Source organism: Chelmon rostratus, chromosome 19 (genome assembly GCF_017976325.1).
Source record: "Chelmon rostratus isolate fCheRos1 chromosome 19, fCheRos1.pri, whole genome shotgun sequence".
Classification (NCBI taxonomy): domain Eukaryota; kingdom Metazoa; phylum Chordata; class Actinopteri; order Chaetodontiformes; family Chaetodontidae; genus Chelmon; species Chelmon rostratus.
Window position 1 is genome coordinate 19890927 of NC_055676.1, and position 22225 is coordinate 19913151.

At 40.3% G+C, this 22225-nt stretch overlaps 4 protein-coding genes and 1 pseudogene across 8 annotated transcripts in view; 3 read left to right on the forward strand and 2 right to left on the reverse strand.

The window, feature by feature from the left end:
* Nucleotides 1–361: 361 nt before the first annotated feature.
* Nucleotides 362–5806, reverse strand: LOC121623441 (annotated as a pseudogene).
* A 4589-nt stretch (nt 5807–10395) lies between these two features.
* On the reverse strand, nt 10396–13326 carry LOC121623417 (coiled-coil domain-containing protein 62-like). Its single transcript, XM_041960690.1, has 3 exons — nt 12897–13326; nt 12513–12656; nt 10396–11131 (listed from the first exon to the last, which is right to left on the reverse strand). The coding sequence occupies exons 1-3, from the start codon at nt 12930–12932 to the stop codon at nt 10910–10912; spliced, it is 402 nt and encodes a 133-aa protein (XP_041816624.1). The 5' UTR covers nt 12933–13326; the 3' UTR covers nt 10396–10909.
* Nucleotides 13327–14616: 1290 nt separating this feature from the next.
* Nucleotides 14617–19570, forward strand: denr (density-regulated protein). Of its 4 annotated transcripts, none has more exons than XM_041959902.1 (8): nt 14617–14675; nt 15485–15597; nt 15698–15717; nt 15842–15926; nt 17107–17196; nt 17653–17769; nt 17860–17999; nt 19276–19565. In XM_041959902.1, exons 2-8 carry the CDS (start codon nt 15495–15497, stop codon nt 19318–19320), a joined length of 600 nt encoding a protein of 199 aa, XP_041815836.1. In that variant the 5' UTR covers nt 14617–14675; nt 15485–15494; the 3' UTR covers nt 19321–19565. The 4 variants fall into 4 exon arrangements, with proteins under 4 accessions (XP_041815836.1, XP_041815835.1, XP_041815834.1 ...); XM_041959901.1 differs by having other exon boundaries at nt 14620–14765; nt 19276–19562; XM_041959900.1 differs by lacking the exon at nt 14617–14675 and adding an exon at nt 14852–14886 and having other exon boundaries at nt 17116–17196; nt 19276–19570.
* A 130-nt stretch (nt 19571–19700) lies between these two features.
* On the forward strand, nt 19701–21762 carry LOC121622863 (hydroxycarboxylic acid receptor 2-like). The gene is given in 2 exon segments (XM_041959897.1): nt 19701–20485; nt 20487–21762. Coding segments are annotated over 2 exon segments (1200 nt in total). The 5' UTR covers nt 19701–19837; the 3' UTR covers nt 21039–21762.
* Nucleotides 21763–21980: 218 nt separating this feature from the next.
* clip1b (CAP-GLY domain containing linker protein 1b) overlaps nt 21981–22225 on the forward strand; it is a 33877-nt gene continuing 33632 nt past the window's right edge. For both annotated transcript variants that reach the window (XM_041960445.1, XM_041960446.1), the window contains exon 1: nt 21981–22081. The gene's annotated coding sequence lies outside the window, so the exon portion shown is untranslated. The remainder of the gene's footprint in view (nt 22082–22225) is intronic.

Sequence of the window (22225 nt, forward strand, 5' to 3'; positions counted from 1 at the left end):
GTCATCTCTTTTCAGTGTAGAGCTGCAGGTCCTGACTTGGTGGTTTTAGGACAAGTCGAAGTGGTTAAAATAATTAACAGCAAAGTAAGCAGGAAAAAAAAACAGATCTTTTCTATCTTTTCACTCTCCTCTAATCTTTTTTTTTTTCTTGTGAAATGCTCAATAACTCTGGCCATAACTAGTGAACATATGCAATCACTGAAGGTCTGCCCCCCTTCTCTATTTTTCAGTTGTTTTAGAAAGTCCTCATGGTCATTTGAGCTTGAATTCAAGAAGTTCTGTCACTCACAAGTAAAAAAAAAAAACTGCAGAAACAGGTGCGTACTGGTCAAGAATGAAATATTCTAGTTGAGGATGACACCTAATTGCCAAACGTCTCCAGGCTGGATGTTGCTTCAGTCTGACGCCTTGTGGTCAGAATACAAAACAAACTGTGACATGGGGCAAAACTAAAAACAACCAAAAACAAAAAAAAAAAAAAGGTTTTAAAGTTTTACACCACCACCACACAACTCTGTGCACATTAGCCTCCGTTAGCTAGCTACTGCGATGAGCTGCGACTCACCTGTGCGAGGAGGAGAAGGTGAACACCTGCAAGTTGGGGTGATGCACAAGTTGAAAATAATGTCACACAGCACCTTTATCAGTAAGTGAAGGTCAAATGGCGTTTCTTACATATAAAAGTGAATCTTTTCATCCTCTTTCCTCTTTTGTTTCACCTTTTGGTCGAAGAAACAAGTTCTCTTTCCGCAGGTGCATGACAGTAACTGCGCATGCGCAGACAGCTGTCACCCTGCTGATGGGAGTCCGTCAGGTGTTGAATAGTCCGCAGTAAATTATTGATGATGCCTTTTCTTCTATTGAATCGATTACACAGCCTAAAGACTACATTATCTCTGACTCTGTTGTCTCTGAAGCATCTTTCTGCAGGTTTCTCTCCAAAAGAGAGGAATGTTTTGATCAAGTATAACAACATTTTTTTAAAAAAAAACCCACACATTTTATTTCTCAAAATAACTCCTGCTGTATGTCTACTGTTAAAAGTTAATTAAAATCATTAAAAAATCATCAAATTATTCATTAATATTACCTAAATTCACTTTTTCCTCCATAATTAGGAGACAGATTCTATGAGTTTTCCAAAGCCAAATAAAACTGCACTGCATATTCGTGCATATGCACCATTCCACTTTTTACAGTTACATTAAGCTACAGTTACAAATGACACAAAGAAGTTGGTCACTCTGATCCTGCAGGAAGATGCTGAAGCTGACCAGAACTGTTTGAATGGCGCTCAAGGTTTAAGAACTGAGTAACTGCTTAAATTAGCAAAGTACTAAAAACTCGAATTGGTTTCAGGTCCATCAGAAAAGCACCAGCAGGAAATTGTTCCTTACAATTGAGTGTTTGCCCATTTGTCTTCAACCACTTTTAAGCTGCACAGCGACATCATGTGGACACAGTGGAGAAATACATTTTGCACTGCACACAAAGCAAGTAAAAACAAATCTGTTCTTATGCAGCTTGACTGGGACAACCAGCAAAAAGGGAGTTTAACTTATGTAAGAACTTCCGTACTTTACAGACAAGATATGTATGTTTGTTTTTATTCAACAGCTTGGATATTTATGTGTGTGTAAAAAAGGGACCATTAAAACAAAATCCATTGTGTAATTACTGCAGCTCTCAAAACCAACCTTTGAAATACAAAACATCATCTCTACTAATGAAAGTTTAAATGTGAATTGTTCAATTAATTATTCAATCTAATCATGAAATGACACAATTGCACAGGCCATACTTTCATTCACATTTCACTTAAAACAAAATAATACATTATTTGGTAAATAAATTGTGGTTTCTGACTCAATATGTAGCTCCCTCTGGTGTTTAAACATATGAAGCACATCTCACCCTGTCGCAGGTTAAACACTGGACCAGACTGAGGATGGAGCCGTCAAAGATCTCGGAGATCACGCTGCGATAGTGAGACTGTTTCTTCTTCCTGGCACTGAGCATCAACTGAGCTGGAAGATTCATGACAGCATATTAGAGGACAAACTGAAGTCTGCTAATGCTGTTTGACGTGGACAAACGTTACCATATAAACTGTCACTGCACTTATCAAAGTCACATGAAATCAAAACGCCCCTCGTGTTTTCCAGGGTCTCTGGTAATTCACACATGTTTTTACTAGGAAAATGTGCTGAGTTCCAATATATTTAAATCTCTCCATAATGCCTGTGAAAAATAATTCCACAGTTGAAAATATTATGGCTCCCCCCGACATCTAACTCAGTGAATCAAGGGTTTATTTTGACCAAATCAGAGTTAGTGGTGATGGTTGGAACAGTGAAAGACAAACCAAGGTTGTGGTGAGTTTTATTTTGTTTCTGTAAAATTGCTGTTTCTATAAATGGGACCATTTAGGTTCCTTGACTTCTTAATTCGTGTGACTCTAACAGGCCTCTCCTGGCTGCCAATACGACCTTAAAAAATCTCATTTGACATTGTACATACCCAAGGCAGAGGATTAAATACCTGGAACTCCCCAGGAGTCAATAGAAATGATGAAGCGTTTTGAATGAGCAGCGAGAATGTATCGAACCCTGCATATTTCCTTACTTTTTTTGAAGGAGTACGCAGGTCCTGCAGAGCGGAGGGGGCTGGAGCGAGGTGGACTGGAGGACAGTTTGGGATGCAGCTCCTGAAAGGTTTGCACAGGACTGCAGGGAGTGGACTGGGGCTGTGTCATTGATGCTTCGTTGTCTGGCTCTAGAAAACAGCATGTTGGATGCAAAGAATTTTAGAGACAAATGAGCCACATGTAAAGAAAGGTCCACTTTCATACTCCTGCCGGTCTTATACCTGAGGTCGTGTTGCTCTGGGTTTGCCCTTGCCCAGTATCAGATAACTGATTGTTCTCTTGGCTCAGTGTTTGTGGTTGTCGTCGACCCCGTCCTCAGCTGCTGTATCCACATCAGCGTCCTCATCCATCTCTTGGTAGCCTCCACGGAGGGGTGAGCCAGACACCCTCCTTTCCTTCAGCCTCTCTTTCTCTGAGATCACCCCGCCGGTAGTGACGCCCACCATCCCTCCTGCCGGTGACCTGACGCCATCACACTCATCCTGCAGGAGCAGCTCCGCGTCACCCGCTCCTCCTCCCTCCCCCCGGTCGCTGCTGGAGCCAGAGTCGCAGGATAGGAATTCATCCTCAGACGGGGAGCGGTCTTGAGGATTCTTGAGAACTTGAGTCAAATTGATAACAAATGTAGCTGTTAGCAGGAAAAATAAAAGTCATGTTTAAGAAATTAAGGAAAAACACACAGGGGTTCCCAAGACAGTGTCAAGCTGTTGAGTGATGCCAGGTGTAGTTACCTGCTGGGTGCTTGCCCCTACCTGCTGAGCGTAACCCCGAAACATGTGGTTTACTAGTTAGATGCCATGAGACAGACTGGTAGGGACAACATAGCTTGGCCTGGGAGGGTAGCTGCCATGAGAGTTAGTTTAATATAAAGTAAATGACTCATATACAATGTACAGCTGCATTCTGTCACTTGTCTCAGGTAGTTTTATGTAACTACTACTGTGTTTGTTACCGTTTTTTATGCCAGAGTTCTGAGATGAGTTTCTGGTAGCTCTCACAGAGAGCAGGCTTCTTATCAGTCCGGACCAAACCACTGCAGTCCAGGAAGAACTGAGTGAGAGGAGAGCTGGTGAGGATTGAGAGGGGAAAAACACATCAACACAGCTGTTTAACTAAAGGAAATTGAATGAATAAACACAGAAAAAAAGAGACACATGCCCAGTAATGGACCAAATGTAATGTGAGGACGTGACCTCACCAGTTGGACAGGGCTTGAAGAGCTGCATTCATGTAGCAGGAGTTTCCAATGTTTTTCATTCCTGTCAAGCCTACATATGTCCGGACAAAAAAAGAGCTGTACTGTTTTTTTGTTTTTTGTGCCAAAGTGTATAAAAACCAAGCAATTTAGGTCCAAACTAGAATAAAACAAATGGAAAGGACACCACCAAGGGTTAATTATCAATGCAAGTGTGCATTAAAAGAAACAGCCCTAGTAACTATTCTCAGAACTCAAAGCAATTATACATATTACTATGTATAATTACTATATTAATACTACAAGTACCCGGAAAAATCCAAGCAATAATCCAATTAATAATCAAAGATTTATGGAGCTGAGAAACTGTTGTTTAGGAGAAATAATGCTGACAGCAGACTTGTGTACCTCTGGGTTTGAGCTCATCTTCCTCCAACTCTGAACCTTCTTCTTCAGCCACAGCAATTGGTACAGCTTTCAGTGGGTGACCTACTGGCTGAGGAGCTGCTTCCTGGGGAGGTAATTAATAGCTACTATAAGTATGAACTTGATTAGATCAGGAGCACTTATAGTTTTTCCCCCTATTTAAATCCATCAAGCATGAAGGAAACAAGACCAATGAAAGGCGTGACCTTGTTGCAGCAAAGTCGTACCTGCTCTGTGGCTTTACAGTGGTGAGGAGCAGCGGGTACAGGCACCAGCGCAGGCCTGTGCTCCAAAAACACCTCCCGCTCACACACGTAACACCAGATCCTGAACGTTGTCAGGTTCACAGTGAGGTTGTGCTTCTTAGGCTAAAGGAAGCATACTCGCGATCATTCATGGGACTCTGCTTTAAACTAACTTAACATTTCCCACTCATAACCATCCACCAACAAGGTAAACTGCTGACAAGAAGCGCAGAAGCTGGTAGGTCTGTTTAGTGTGAGAGGGTTTTACCTGTGCGTGCAGGGTGCTGTGATCAGAGTAGGACTCTCCACAACCAACATACGGGCAGTCATTCTACAGAGCAGAAACACAGCACCAGACAGGAACTTAAAACTTCTGAATCCTCTCTTATACCTTTGCAAAAACATTATGTCACAATATCATCCTGTCTATCTGTGTTAACTGGATCAATCTATAAATTATCTATAAATTAAGTTCATGCTAGAATGTGAATCAGCTGCAACTGCACATGTTGTGTATTTGCTTGCCTGCCTTGAGAGATGATGAATTTATAATTACATTTATGCCCTACATCATTAATTATTAAGCACTCACCTGACCTTATCTCAAATGGTTTACAATAAATGTAGTGCTAGTTGTGTTTGCAGCAGTCATCATTTATGTGAGAAGGTGCACAAGCATCACCAGCAATTACCCTTGAAAAGACATAAAATTCAAAACATCTTACAAAGGATTTGAGTCCTTACCTGCAGACAGGCCCACAGGTTTGGACCCCCTGCCCCACAAGACTGGCAAGTTCCCTGCAGACAGATGAAGAGAACATGAACAGAATGAAATATTGGACATGCACAAACATTTTGGTTCATTTAGAAGGAACGAGAGCAGCACCACAGAGCTTCCAGCATATATTTCAGATCATGTGATTACTATTACAGTGTGAACTGATGGAGACAAGGCTGCTACATCAACACAGCCAGTGACCTGGCTGGACATCTTTGACACTGTGTATAACATTTCCAGTGAATGACTGAAAACCCACCTTGGATTTCTGGAGGAGGTCCTCCTTGGTGACCTCTCCTATGGAGTCCAGGTGAGGACAAATGTCTTGTTCGGCCACAGCTACTCGCTCTCTTCAGGGGCAGTCTGTTAATGCTGTCTGTTGACAGGGCAGTAATAATAAAACTGTGGTAATTCAGATGTCTTAGCTATAGCTAGCTGGATCACCTCAACACAAAGGCACGATGTGCAGCCAGAGATATCACACGCATCTTCTCCCTGGCTGATAGCTGAGACATGCTAAATTAAATATCTATAGTATTTTCTCAATGAAAACCCATATTTACAAAGTGAAAGGCCTACAAACCAAAGCTCAGAAATCATGATAACAGCAGTTATGAATGACTCCTATTTACCAACATAAGCAGCTGCCACGGTGATAATCGCTATGTTTTTCCTCCTGTAAATAATCCATACTGGATGCGGGCAGGCGACAGTATGCTAGCAAGATTTCAAGGAGCCGAGTCGAGAGACGCGATACCCCGGCCCAACATCCCCAAACATCTCCCCCCTCCCAACTACAGCACGGCCCGGCACGGCGCGACGTAGAGCTGAGGGAGGAGGAGACACGGAGACGTCAACCTAACGAATACAGCCCACCGTAATTAAGTATTTAAATTAACACTGGTAAGACTTCCTTATTGAGTTGATTTGTGTTTAAAAACACGGAAAAACTTGTAATCTAACGCTGCCAGCTCTTCTTTAACTTATAATTCGCCTACGTAGTTAAACAGTTGATTAATTGCTGTTTTCAGGTGTACATTAGTCAGTTCAGTGGCGTCCGTAGCACATGTCGCCTCTCGAGACGCCGTCACTCACGCGCCTCCCTTCTTTCCTCTAGCCCCAACTTACCACTGTAACAAAAAAGCACTATGCAGGAGAAAAATGAATTTAACATGTGAATTTTCAGAACAAAAATCTAACTACACTCAAAATCATGTACCTGTCAGCACTGAGTGCCTCAGTCGTCCACTGAAAGAGCTGCTCAATAATAATAACAACAACAATAATAATCATAATAATAATAATAATAATAATGTGATCAGACAGTCCAGCGCTGTTCTTTACTTTTCTTGCCTTTTTTGCTAGGGACATGTCATTCTCCAGCCACACGTCAAGTGTTTTGTCCTCTCCAAACAAATGAAAAGCAATGTCCGCAAAATGCTTCATATTTTTGCCTCTCAAATCAGCTGTTTTGTTGATGACTTTCCATCAAACAGTGCCCCTTCTGACCCAGTCCTCCTTAATAAGAGTCTTGTGGACAGCTGTGCTGCTACAGTAGCTGTGAGGTTGAGTGTAAAATTGACGAGTGCTTTGAGAACATTGAAAATCCTTTTGGTGTCTTAAATTCTGAAACTAAGAGATGCTGTTGTTTACATTTGCACTACAAACAGTGTATATGGATGAGCATTTTTATGAATTTAAAGTTGTGTGTGCTGCAGAAGGACCTCATGTTGTTGATGTGAAAGAGCTTTTGTGTTATAAAGCATTGGATATGCAGATGTCATACAGTAATGATGATTCAAGTTCATTTATTGTTCCGTACTGTTTCCCACCAATTGGGCGTAAATGTTTTGGCTGGGCTGATGGCTATTGCAGTATTTTACAGCCTTATCTGCAGCTACTGATGGTGTGGTGATCGTGTGCATACCTGTTTGCAATATTCTATTTGTTTATTATGAAATTTTAGGGATGTGTCACCCTTAAAGACGTTTCCCCCCCCCTCATATCGATTACTCTGCCCATGGAGCCTTACTCATGGAGATTTTTGTTTCAGGTTTTGAGGCCATTTTAGTTGTTCATGTAATATACAATGCTGTCATATTACAAAGGCCAAACAGTATTGACATGTATATTATGGGTGCTCAGTGCATGTGTTATGCATTTTAGAAAAATACAAGTGCATTGTTGAATTTTCATTTCTGGACTTTTTTATTTCAAATATTTGAATCCAGAGTTATTGAATAAATGTGTCATCTTTAACTCTCTTCTACTCACTTAACTATTCAATATTGAGTGAAATACAACTCTTTATTGAGTGAAACAGAACTCTATTCATAGTAGAATTGGACCTCTATTTTGAGGCAGTTACTACTCTGTACAGGGTAAAATACAACTCTGTATTGAGTGAAATGGTGCTGGAGTTGTTCTCACTTTATGCTCAATTGAGTAAATTTCAATCTAGTGGAGTAAAAGATGAACTCTAGATAGAGTAGAAATAACTCTATGACGAGAGTAAATTTTGCTTTTTTTTGGAATGGGACCAAATACTATATTTTTGGGAGTAAAATTTGACTCAAATTGAGTAAAATTTACTCTTCAAATTTTTCTGTGTACCAATACCTGGAATCAGTGTCACTTTATCAACCACATCTACCTCCTCTGTGATTGTAAACATCTATAATCCACTCCTCTTGCACTAGAAGGTATGTTTTATACTCTTTGCCAGAGTTATATTATTGCTGAGCAAAACACTTTTTCTATTTTGTCTTAGATTCATTGTACATAGCCTTTTTTAAATTTTGAAATTCTTTTTTATTTTGAATGATTTGCACAATTTCCAATACAATTTGCTTTTCTATCACATACAGCCTGTAGGGGGCAGCAAGTCAAAGCCGCTCCGTTTTAACCCAACAGGAAGAAGGCGCAGCGCACTTCCGCCCAAGCTGTTTTCTGACAGTCCGACATGGCACCCGCAAAGGTAGATATTCTTGAACAAAAGGCAACATTCAGACACAAAAGTAGAGTTGTACGTTGAAGTATTTGCCTTTGTGACGGTTCATAGTGAACCATGTGACAGACAGAGCTGGAAAGAAGGTTCGGTTATGAGGGCGGAACCTAACGTTAGCATCCTTTAGCCGACGTTAGCTCACAATTCAGGCAGCGTTCTGTATGTAATATCATAACGTTACCGCCACACGGTGGTTAAAGCCCCAGAAAGCCACCAGAGATTCCTGTCAGAGGTTTATTCTTGTCAGGCAAGGTTCAAAATATGCGGTCGAAAAGTGTAAAACGGAAAAAAAAAACTTTAACGTGAAAATACGCATTTGAACTATGTAACGTGTCCAATAAGTGATGGATTCCATATGTATATATATATATATATATATATATATATATTTTATGGAGACCTCAGTCGTAAATAGTCAATTATGATTTGTAAATGGCTCAAATGGAGCGGTGTTTATTGTGGATAGAAGAGCGGCTGCTCAGGAATTCCTACCAGTCAGAGACTAAAGGGGCAATCCCTTAATGTACCAAGCTCAATAACAAATTGGCAGCTGATTAGAGAGGCCAAATATGGAGCATTTTGCGGACATTGCTTTTCATTTGTTTGGGGAGGACAAAACACTTGACGTGTGGCTGGAGAATGACATGTCCCCAGCAAAAAAGACAAGAAAAGTAAAGAACAGCGCTGGACTGTCTGCTCACATTATTATTATGATTATTATTATTGCTATTTATTATGATGATTTTTTTAATTTGTAGTTGTATCCAGTGGTTGAAAGTAATTAGTGGCAGCATTTTGTGGCAGTAAGTGATTCTGGTGGTGATGATGGGGTCCTAAACTGCAACTGATTAATTTTAATAGCAAGACTAATCAAGTTTTCTTGTCACAGACTGGGACCAGTGTTGAGGGGCATCTGGACAGCATCACAGAGAGGCATCAACCCTATCTACTGGCTGTGGGGACCCAGAAGAGCGCCATACATAAGCATTTACTTGGGATTGACAAACATGCAATCCCACGTCAGTCACCAGATTCTCTTGCCTCTTTTGACGAGCTTGTTGTGGAAAAATTTCCCGGTCTGCCTATAGAGAGCCAAACAAACCACTCAGGAAAGCAAGTAATGTGCACAAAGTGTTTAATCTCTATGGAGAGGAGACACAGCCACAGAACCACACGGCAGTAAGCAGTTCAGAGTTGTGCTCACTGATCAGATGTTTTCACCCCATTCTTATAGTCTGACATGCCTTTGGTCTTAGCAGAACTGGTTTAACAGATGGCAACAGAAAAACAGTTGTCTGCAATAAAACTTGATGATGTCCTGTTCTCAGGAATTTACAGTTAGGTGTGATAACATCAGGTCATTTACTTTGGCACCCTGGGAGTTAAAGGATAACTTTCGTTTTTTACAACCTGGACTTTATTTGTAGCATTAAATATGACCATTTAGACACCCAGACAACTTTGGTGGCATTTGGAGTCGGCTGCGCGTCCACGACTAGACGGTAACTGGTGGTGTTCTTGTGGACAATGTTCATCGATGACAACAGAGGAGGAATGCCTCTGTTGCTCGGAGTGTGTTTGTTGTTTGGCCAGCTGTTCCTCTCTCTGCCTCCGCGTCCTCCTTTCAAAGAGCTCCTCGTCCGTGTACTCCGGCTCAAAACGGTAAGGACGTCCATCGTAAACAAAGTCATCGTCTACCACCTCAGAGTCGGAAAAATATTCATCAATTTTGTGAAAAATAACAGTCGCAAACTACAGCTAAACTAGCCGACGGCCGCAGAGTTAGCCGTGTTGTTGCTGGTTGCTCACAGCGTGCGTCGCTCGAAAATGACATCATCCGCGTCTGAGGTAGTTTCCTCGAGACGCTGTATATTGATAACATGCCACCACGGGCTCAGAGGGGAATACAAAATATTGGAATATGAACGAGTTTCGCCGCAGATTATTCGTTTATAGAGGCTACGCACGGATGCCCCGATTACTCGCACTATACGGATATACGTGCCGCTACACTGGGGCTAATTTCTTCAAAACGACTCCAAATGCCACCAAAGTTGTCTGGGTGTCTAAATGGTCGTATTTAATGCTACAAATAAAGTTGTAAAAAACGAAAGTTATCCTTTAACTTCATGCTAATCCTCATCAGCACCTGACAGAGACACAAAGCAACCATATATTCATGGAGGTTACAGAGATGTATAGTCTGTTAACGTACCTTGAGTTTGAGCATGGAACTCAGCTCTTCCTCCCTGACGTGCAGGCTTTACGACGTGAGGCGACGTTATTAACAAGTCCTGGACTACAGAATCAATTTGTAGCTGATTTATGGACAGACCAGACTATAACCAACTTTCCTTTTTGAACTGTTGGTCAGATAAAGCAAAGAATTTGATAATGCTGTTACAGGCTCTGGGAAATTTTCCTGATTTTGTAAACTTTTTCCTAAGTTTAAAAACAAAACAACTGATTAATCAAGAAAATAATCAGCAGATTAATTCCTAATGAAAATAATTGTTAGTTGCAGCCCTACAGCAGACAAACATGAGCAGAATAACATCTATCCAGCATTATTTTGCAGTTTTGAAGCTATAACACGGAAGTCAGATTGAATCTATATCCCTGTGGTTTCTGTGTCCTCACCCTCCAAACGGGCACACCTCTGCTCCAAGGTGAGCACCCTCTGGCGGTCTTGTTCCCAGGCGTGAAGCTGCTTTTGATGGGAGGCAACCATGGTGTTCAGCTCCCTGTCCTGGTCCTTCAGCTCAGCCATCAGCAGCTGGAGCTCCCTCCTCTGCCTCTGGATGGTGGAGCCGCTGAGGTCATTCACAGGGAACTTTGGCAAAACACAAAGAGAGACACACGTCGCCATAACTTACCTTATTCACAGTAATACTAATAGAGCTGAAACCATGAGTCAATTAACTGATTGACAGAAAATGTATCAACAGCAATTTTGAATCAGGAAGTGAACTTAATTTTCTAAGCAAAATGCCAAAAATCTCATCATTTTCTTAATTAGCAACATAAGCAAGAACATTTTATATCACTTGATCAAAACAATTTAATCATACTCTATATATCAGATTATGTTGTAGCACTCAACACAAAGTTGACTCAAACTTACAGTTACTCAATTACCATTTCCACACCGCTACTATCTGATCATTTTCATATTCTGGCAGCTAGAAATAACAGAACAAACAGTTAAATACTGTTAACTCTTCTTAATTAAAGTCAAAGTGAAGCCTCCTTAAAAATGCACTCCTGCCAGACATTTTTTACATGTTTAGCAGGTGATATTTTTGTGCAACACAATTTTACTGACATGAAACAATTAATTAACTAATTTGTGGATTGACCGAGACATTATCTGAAACAGCTGGGAGGATTTAATGCTTTTCTTTGTCTTGAAGAGACAGTAACTTTTTTTTTTTGTTTTGTTTTTAGGTTATGTGTTGTATGGACAGAGCAAGCAATCTGAAGATGTCACCAGGCTTCAGGAAATAACAATGTGATTTTTTTAATTTTATAAAGATTATTTTTGGCATTTCTGCTTTATTTATTCAGACTGCGACAGCAGCAGATAGAGACGGAAGGTGGAGAGGGGATATCATGCAGCAAAGGGCCTCGGGCTGCTGCAGTAAGGACTCAGCCTTAGTGCAGGGCTGATGAGCTACTGGAGCCCCCTGCAACATTTTATAGATCAAATAATTAATGTGGAAAATAATCAGCGGCTTAATTGATACAGAAAACAAGCAGAGCCCAGTATTGTAACAGGAAAAATAATCACTGTTTGTCTTAAAGAAAATTGTGGAAGATGCTTGTCAAGCCAAGGCCTACACTGACATATTCAGATACTCACATTTAAGAAGCTGGAACTAGCTAATGTTTTTAATTTTTAGCTTGAAGAATGACTGAAACAACTGATCAATTATCAAAATATTTGATGATTTATCTTCTGTCGATCAACTAATCCATTAATTGACTCAGTGTTTCAAATCTACAAGCATATGAGGCTGCACAGACTGTAAAAAATGAGCCTAATACTACCTAAAAGCAGTTTTTTAAGGGATTGCTCTTTTTTAACCCTCAGGTGTCAGATATGGTGGAGCTTGTAGCCTGCACATGACCTCATCCTTAAGACCATCACAAATTAACTCAAAGTGTAGGGCAATGCACAAGATACATTATAAACCATGAAAATCTGAACTCACTGCGGAGTCCCGCGAGCCGCGGGGGTAGAGGGTGTCTGCTGGGTTGGGAGGTGAACTTTTGGCCCACTGTTTTGCTCTGCTGTCCATCTTAAAGGTGGTTAGATCAGAGGGTTGGCTGGCATCCAGTGAAGCACCACTATTTTTCTGAAAAGTGTCATACACACACACACACACATCAGACTACATAAACACACTGCTTTTGGTATTTATAAGTGAACTAAAATGTCACTATTTTAACCGGAGTGCTGTGCCAGAGCTCAGCTGAAGCATCTGAAAATAAGTTAAAGTGAATGTTGGATGGTTAAAACTTTGACTTATACATGCCAAACAACGGAATTTACTGAGATTGTTGTTGGTAAAGAAAATGATGATGTGAATGTTTACCATCTGACCAGGGGAAACAGGCTGAGGTTCTTCCATTTGAGGGGGGCAGTCTTGTCCATTCGTTCATCACAAAATCACACCAGTCACCCACTAGGATTGCACCCAACCCAAATTCCTTCGTGGTTCCTCTCCAGCAGCCCCCTGCGTTATGTTACCTGCATTGTTGTTGTATTGAGCTCGTTGTGGGCATCTCCTGAGGGGCATTCCAGTTACCTAACTTAAGTTAGAATGGCTAATGTTAACTCACCATCACTAAAAGTAACTCTAATGTTAACTAACAGTCAGCAAAATATGCTAAACAATTTGAGCGCGTATGCAATTTAACAACTCGCCGAACAAAACTAATCCAATATTAATAGCTGAATATAAAAATGTCTCAAGAAAACTTTAATAGCTAAACTAGCTAACGGTAGCCTCTGGGAGAGTTTAATTTTTGAGCGTAAATAGGTGAGCTGGGAAAACGGGGATGGGACAATGACGTCATGTAAACGCACATTCCGCAGCTCTTTTTACTTTTTATATTTTAGCTGGATTCATAAAGTAAAATGATATAAATCAGAGTATGATTAATTTTACTATAGCTTCTTGGTTATATATATATATATATATATATATATATATATATATATATATATATATATATATATATGAACGTCGTTTTGGAGAATTCAAAATGAGCCTAGTTAATTTCTTACTTCCGTAAGTTTCCGCTTGACTTAACCCTGAAATTCTCAGCCTAGGAACGATACAAGATGCCGTCAAGTCTGCTGACTTTCAAAATAAACTTCAGAGTACCGAAGCGCACAACAGGCTTTTTAAAAAAACGATAATGTATTTGGGTGTCTATAACAACAGAAATCTTGGGAAGTAAAACTGAAAAATAATTTCAATATTTCAGGCATCTTTAAAACTCAAATCTTATTACATTCATATGATTAAACTGAACCATATGAATGCAGGAATGTTTAGATGTGATTTTCTGTTATAAACACTTGCAGAGTGAAAGGTGTTATCCATCTCTTACCCTCCCAAGTGTTAATGGTACAGTATGTTCTGCTCTGTCTGACGCTTATTTGCACTGCCTTGGGTATTTCCATTTTATAATACTTTATGCTTCTACTCCACTGCATATTGGAGAATAATTTCCTGTACATGTTATTAAAGTAAATTTATTTCACAGGTATAGTTAATAGTTATTTTGCAGATACAGGTTGTTAATACAAAATATAAATAAAATAATAAATTATGAAATGTTGATATTGATTAATCTACCCAGCGGAATATCACGTAGCTGAAATTTGTACTTTTACCAGCTACAGCTAATGTCATATTCAGTTTAATTTTTTTAAATTTATCTTTAGCCTTTGTCTTGATTAAGCAATTCGGATGACATTACTAGGTAGTATTTGGCACTTATGAATGAAAAATGATACTAAATGATGACGTGCTTGTCTGCAGACCTGCTGATTATTTTTTCATTGATTGACTAATCGTTCCAGCTCTGGAGTCGTTAAATTTGTGATATTATTGGAGTTTTATTTGAAATATTTTTCATTTTATTTGATTGACTTACATCATGAATTAGACATCTGTACTCACACTGTCAAATAAAGTAGTTGAGTTCATGCATGTACTTAATGTACGGACATCAGTTGTGTGTTCGTCCTCCGAGCACCAGGGGGCGCTATTGTACATCAGCACTGCGTATCAGCCACAACAACTAAAACAAGAAGCGGTACTGCTAGGCGTGCTCGAAGTACGCCAACTAAACGTTATTCAGTAAGAATGATTTTCTAGAAGTCCAACTAACATTAATAATGCGAGCGGCTTTACTGATCAGACAGCAGTTTTAAGAGTATATTTTGCGGGGTACGTAACTCGACATTTCTTCTATCTTTATTCAGTTATTCAACAGCACAGCCTGTTAGCTAGCTCATTTAGCTTGCTAAGCTAAAGCCCATTAAACTGAGATGCTGACGGTGACAGCTGGGTGAGTCAACGTTACCTGATGAATGAAACAACTGAACAAAATTCAGGGGTGTTTTCGCAGCAAGGTACACTTTGTCTCCATGGCGATAGTGTGCACGGCAAACGTGATGTATAAATCATAGACATTACAACACGTATTGTAGCTAAACGGTCTGTTAAACAACGCACCCACTGTTAAACAGCCCCATGTGTTAGCCAGCTAAAGCTAGTTCTGCTGACTTCTTCGTTGCTAAGAAGGTAACTATTAATTGGTCTCTGCAGTTAGTGCATTAAAATAGCTCCCGTGGGACACTGACTTGTGAACCGTTTTAGTTCACATAAGTATGTGTCATGATGTTAGCTAGCTGCTGCTCATGTGATCTGTGCTCACAGTAAAAGGATATGTGTTGGCCGGCCAGGCTAGCATGATGAAATATTGGCAGGAGCCTTGTTCACTCATGTCCACACTAGTCTGATAACAGCTGAAGACATTGCATTACTGGCCTGTAGGTTTGGATGTGAGGTCTTAACCTCATGCTTTTATCCTGACTGTATTTTAAAGGGATCATTTACACCAACTGTGCATTTAATCTTTATCCATGTGTCTGTCCTTTGTCTAGACCATTTGTGATGGCTACTACTGAGATGGAATCTGGTTCTTCAGAGACCAGATCAGAGCAAGGGACATTTGACCCTGATTCAAAGTACCCACTGAAAGTTCTTTACTGTGGAGGTACAGCGTATAACATTTTACTCAGTTTGGCATCTTTACAAGTTTAATTTTGGTGCCTTTTCAAAGTGTGACGATGTGATTTTCTTTCTTTCCTCTGCAGTGTGTTCTCTGCCTACCGAGGTGAGTTTAATCAATAATAAAAAAAAAAAAGGATATTCTGTTGTGTGACTCTCACAAATATGCTGATTGAGATATTTAAGGTGTTGATCAAGGTAGAACTGAATCTTCACTGTTGTGTCTGCAGTATTGTGAGTACATGCCTGAGCCAGCCAAATGTAGGCACTGGCTTGAGAAGAACTTTCCAGATGTTTTTGCCAGGATGACTGTGGGTGAGTGCCAATAAAGAATTTAGCCAGTGACATTTTTCCTCACTATTTCCCAGCTTCTATGTGCTGTGCTACATTTGTGACCTAAGAATAGAGCTGGACAGTATATATTTATATAATTGATATCATTGTTGTATGAAGATCAACAGTGTGGCTTTCTGGTTGTGGTAATGTTGTGCCACAGCTTATGTTTGTGTCTTCCTGGTTTAAAATCTGCGCTACATTCAAATGACATGAATTTCTGATGGAAGTGAAATTAACTACCAAAGCCTCTGCTCATTAGGGTGTCACATCCACTGATGTTTTTCTTGTCACAATTGTTTTTGGTGTTAAAATTTTGCTTATGTACCCAAAATGTGTTTTACACACAGCTTTTCTCATCCTCCCATCAGTAGGAAAAATAATCTTATTCCAAATTTTTATACAGTATCATACTGTATCTTTTCTCTGTATCACCTTGTTCCTACTCTGCATTGAAACCACTGCATGTGAATATAAACCACAAAATGTTTAGGGTTGCTTTGCTCCATTAAATAGAATTTCCTACAGTAGCTGCCCTGAGCTTATACACATTTCCCCAAAATTCAACCCCACATTTGGTATCTTTGGAAATTTTGCATTGAGCATTTCAATGCAGATCAATTGTGTTTAAGAGCTTTATACATATTGTGCTATTTATTTTTGAGTGAATGAGTGAAGACGGTGTGCTTTCAACTTGTTAGAACTTTGTATTGTTTGCTTACCTACAGTGATTTAGTTGGACTTTGACTGCTTCATCAGAGCATAGTAGATATTATTAATATTAATATACCCAAAAAGTTGTATGTGTATGCTGGAATCTCAACGAAAGCCGTAAAGCTATGAAAAAGTTTGTTTCAAAACAAGAGAATTTAAGTAGCAAATATGCCACACGAATTTGCGGCTGTGTAGTTTTGCGAGCAGAGTCTTCGGATTTTAATACTACTGATACTAGAGCGTCCAGTACGATGTATCATTAAGAGGTCTAAAGGTAATTGTCACTCGTCAAGGAGAAAAAAAAACTGTTAGGGACACACTGGTCAGCAGCTAGGCCATCCTGTTACTTAAAAGATGAAGGTGTGAACGTATAGTAGTCATCCAATAAGCTGATTATTTTGTTGCCCAATTGGTTTTAATGTTTTCCTGTTTTCCTTCTGTCCTACTGGCCCGGCAGCGAATGCACCCAAGCAGGAACCCGGCACTGGAGAAGCTCCCCCTGCTGGTGAGGACGAAGAGAAAAAGAAACAGAAGAGAGGTATGGTTTTAGTTTTGTTAGACTTATTATCAGAGTTATGATAGTTATGTGTTTTTTCATTCGTTTTTATTTATATTTAGTTTTGAATTTTTTAGGTTTAGTGTTGCTCAGTTAGTTGTTAGTTAATGTCAGTCGCACATGTTATGTTATCATGTCATTGAGATAAAACAGTCATGTTGAATTACGTGCTGCATTGTTTCCTCTGAATCTCTTGTGCGTGTGACGACAGTGTGATCCAGCACCAAAGCATAATAAATAGCAACGTAATCACTGAAAATAAATACATTGATTGGCTGTTGCTGAAAAACGTAGTAGTAAAGTAAAATAACTGCTTACTGCTGTCTGTATGTAAAGATGTCGCTATGTTGGTTCATCTTGTTGGTGAAACTCATCTCTAGTTGTTGATTGCAGTGACATCACAGGTTGAAGGACTTTATTTCGTTTTACCTTTTTCAGGTGGAAGAGGCCAGATAAGACAGAAAAAGAAGACTGTGCCTCAGAAAGTCACGATAGCAAAAATCCCAAGAGCCAAGAAAAAATATGTCACGCGGGTGTGTGGCCTGGCAACATTTGGTAAGAATTCTCTTTTATTATTCTCAACGTTGCTCACTTCTCTTTGTCTTAATGTTTTGTTTTCAACATGAATTTTCTTGACTCTTGCAGACATCGAACTTAAAGAGGCTCAGCGATTCTTTGCCCAGAAATTCTCTTGTGGTGCCTCAGTTACAGGAGAGGATGAAATAATCATTCAGGGAGATTTTACAGATGACATAATCGACGTCATACAAGAGAAGTGGCCTGAGGTGAGCTGTCTGAATCTGTAGAAACTTGTCTTTAAATGGTTCAAACACAGTTATTTCTCTTCATTCGTCCATTTGCTCGTTTCTCCTTTTCGCTGAACTTTATTTTAACTGGATGAGGCAGTGCTGGTTTTTAAATGCTTATTTTTGCACTGAGTTGGATCCTGGTTGTATCTTTGAACACAGCAATGCTAAAAAACTGTAAGATGGTAGGTGTGAGGAGAGGAAGTGAGCAGACTTGCGATAATACACAACTGCACACCAGCTGGAAGACGTTAAGTGAGATAGATACATGTACAGCACCAATATGTTGCTGCAAAGATTAATTGATTAGTTGTTGACTATTAAATGAATTGGCAGGTATTTGGATGTTATGTGGCGTATTAATAGACAGGAATAAATTGTGTATTTGTTGGGGACTATTTTCGTTGTTGGAATAATCCACATTTTGGTGCTGTGGTGAGTGTTTGTGGCAGAAGGACAGTGTGTGTAGAACTAAGTCAGAATAAACTACAGTGTGTGTTCATGGTGATGAAGGAACATGTCAGCCAGAGCGACAGTGAGGCTCACTGGTGTGTTTTTAGTAGTTTTAGCACAACAGTTGAGCTCTATGGCACAGAGGAAGGAGATATATCAGACTGTGATACACACACACACACACATAGTACTTGTTAGTAGATTCATTCACTGTTGGTTTTGATCTTTTCATGGGATTTGTTAACAGGAAGAAAAATATCGAACATCTCCAGACTTATGCATAAATACACGATCCCAAAAAACTTGTGACTCTTTGTGAATGTAAATAAAAACAAAATGCAGTCATTTGCAAACGAGCTCTGGTTCCTGGCAACAGATTTATGAAGTGTCCCTGAGCCCATGTAGTAATATCCTTGTTACCCATGAGGCTGTTTACCTTCACCCCCTGTGTGAAGGAGAGATGGCACAGGTCCTTCCTTCCTGCTGCTGTCACACTTGATGAACACTGCTCCCAGTAGACCACACACACACAAACTGACATTTACTCATGTAAAATGTTAATATTTCCCATGTGCAATATCTTTTGTTGCTCCTATCCCGACTTGTTTGAAGCTGATGAGCAGCTTTGTGCCGTTTTCAGTTTAGTACAATGTTAAAAAAGGATTAGCAAATTATCACATTCTTTTTGTTTTTCACAGCGTCCAAACTTTTTGGAATCGGGTTTGTTAATGTGGAACCTGTGAAATGTTAAAGCGTCGCAGTTCAGTTGTTATTGAGTTCAGTCTCTGTCTCTCTGTTGCAGGTGGATGATGACAGCATCGATGATCTGGGTGAAGTCAAGAAGTGAAGACCAAATATGCACTTTTACTGAAAAGGATGTGACCTGTAACAGCGACAACCTGGCCAAATGTACACATTAAGTCATTTTATACCTATTTTATTTACTGTTCATAAAAAGCTGCGGACTTGGCCACTCACTTGGCAATTTTTTAGTTAATAGCTGCTTTCTCTTGTTTGCCAAAGGTATGGTATGACGTGAATCCCTCCCAAATGTTCTTCACTCAAGCAAACTGTAGGCTAATAAATTTCAGTCTCCCACTCGTCTGAACACTCACGTCTTCTTTCCAAGTTTGTTTCCCTTTTTTTGCTAAGGGTTTGTGTCAGAACCATTAAAACAGATTTCTTTTTCAGGCTTCCTGTTGCCATTCCCCATGTAGTCACCTGCTTTACCTTGAGTTAAAGGGCCGCAGGCTACTTGTTTTTTAGATTTCTCACTCAATCCCCATGAGTGAACTTATTCCCCTGCATAATAGTTTTATAATGAGGACACACTCCCCTGACAGATAACATTTACAGTTGTTTCCATGTTCCTCCTGGTCAATACCGCTTCCCCAAAGATAACACACAGTGCACAGATGTTACCTCCGCTTATGAGTTTGCATGTTTGTCTGAGAATCGTTTGCATGAGCACAAATATGATCGCCTACCGAAGACGAGTCACCTGTTGCAGCATATCTGTGTTGACACTGTATCAAGCAGCAGGTTGGTGTTGTGCTTCACTGCCTGTTCAAACGATGAATCTCTCTCACTCAGATGAGTGCTGCGCCTTCGAGTCTCCCATCCTGGACCAGGTTTTGCCTCCAATACTCATCTTGGAGTTCATGTTTGGGCTGATGGGGAACTTTGTTGCCCTGTGGATGTTCATCTTTCACATGGACACATGGAAGCCCAACTCTGTGTACCTGACTCACCTGGCTGTTGCGGACTCCATTGTACTGTTCTGCCTACCTTTCAGGGCCGACTACTACAGACGTGGAAAAAACTGGCTCCACGGTGACGCCCTGTGTCGTATCCTGCTCTTCCTGCTGGCAGCCAACCGTGCAGCGGGCATATTCTTCCTCACGGCCGTGGCTGTTGACCGTTACTTTAAGATCGTCCACCCAATGAACCGGATCAACCGAATGGGTCTGGGCTACTCCCTGTGGGTCTCCCTCGGCCTCTGGGGTCTGATGTTTTTTTGCTACCGGGTATCTTCTTGCTGAAAAGCACTTCTTCTACAACAGCAATCGTACGCAGTGTGAGAGTTTCAACATCTGCATGGGCTTCAGCCCCCTCTCCACCTGGCACAATGCTTTCTATATCATCCAGTTTTTCTTGCCCACTGTAATCGTGGCTTTCTGCACCATCAGAATTACATGGCAGCTGAAAAGCAGGACTATTGACAAAAAGGGGAAAATCAAACGGGCCGTTCAGTTTGTCTTGGCTGTGGCTTTGATCTTTATTACCTGCTTCTTTCCAAGCACTATATCACGCATAGCTGTGTGGATCCTAAAGGTGTGGTATAATGAATGCAAATACTTTGAAGAGGCCAACCTGGCATTCTACACCTCAGTGTGTTTCACCTACTTCAACAGCGTCCTCAACCCTGTTGTGTATTATTTCTCGAGCCCTGCATTCAGTGGCACCTTCAACAAGCTCCTGAATAAACTGCTGAGAAGGAGCAACGACAGAGAACAGGAAGGTTCATCTGCAAATGACATTTCCACCGTTGATGGTAGGATATAAAGGGTAGAAAGCAGGTCATGATGTGTTTCCTCCTAACATTACGGGGATACTCTAAATTTGAACTTGTAACTTGAATGAATAATACTGGGCTATTGATACAATTCATATTATCCTAGATTTAACAATAATATGAAATAATAGAAATTTGCTGTGATTGTGAACAATGAAATTACGCACCTGAAACAATAATTAGCACCTTAATGCTGTGCACTTGTATAGGTATAATCCTTGAGTGTGGATGCAGTCAGTAATTATTAGCCATTAACAATGAAATCATCTTTAGTTGCAAGGTGAGCTGGTCAAATCCGAGCTGCAAATGCTTGTGAAAGTAACTCATACAAATGATATATTTCAACTCTTTTCCATAAGGTAGTTCTTGTAATACTTTGAATTGTGAATCACATCCACTGCGAACAGCAAGCACTGATTCTCTGCCACTCAGTCGAATAATATTTACTGTAGGAATCAAATAATGTTTACTGTACAAATCACCTCAATGGCAGTAGGGAGTTTAGATTACTGCAGTGCTGCTAGTAAACTGTCAATCAGCTCCCAAACCATACGTCCACTGCAAAGTGTCTGAATTTTTGTGTGATACCTGAGTCTAGGAAGGTAGTGAGCAAGCAGGTAATTTCTACCAATACTGTAAAAGCAATGTATTTTACTATTATTTCCTGTCATCCTGTGTGCACATATTTTGCGCATTTCAACTCACAGTCTTTGTATGCTGTCACATTTTGTTTTCAACGAATAAATTAAGCATTAGGACAACCAACTACAATTATTACTACTGTGCTCATTTCCCTTGTGTTTGTGGCAATTTCCCACTGGTGAAATCGTGTTTTACCACGATGTGTCTCGGGTGTACGAGCTTGCGTTTGGTCCTGTGAAGGCAACATTAGCTCCCAAGGTGACGTCATCCTGCGCGAGGCTGGGGTTGGGCCGGGAAAGAGGAGCCGCTGGACAAACATGTAACGGTGTCAGGTACGCCGCACCTACGCACGGCATCCCTAACTGAGACCCAGTTCACCAAAAGAGACCAAGTAAGCTCCCAACTACAACTCTCTCCACACCCGTCTGCTTTTATTTTACTCTAATATCATGTTAGCAGGGCGTTAGTTGTCTTACGTTAGCCCCAGTTTATGCTTTCTTGCTAACCTGAAGCTAAGCTAGCTTTGGCAGTTGGA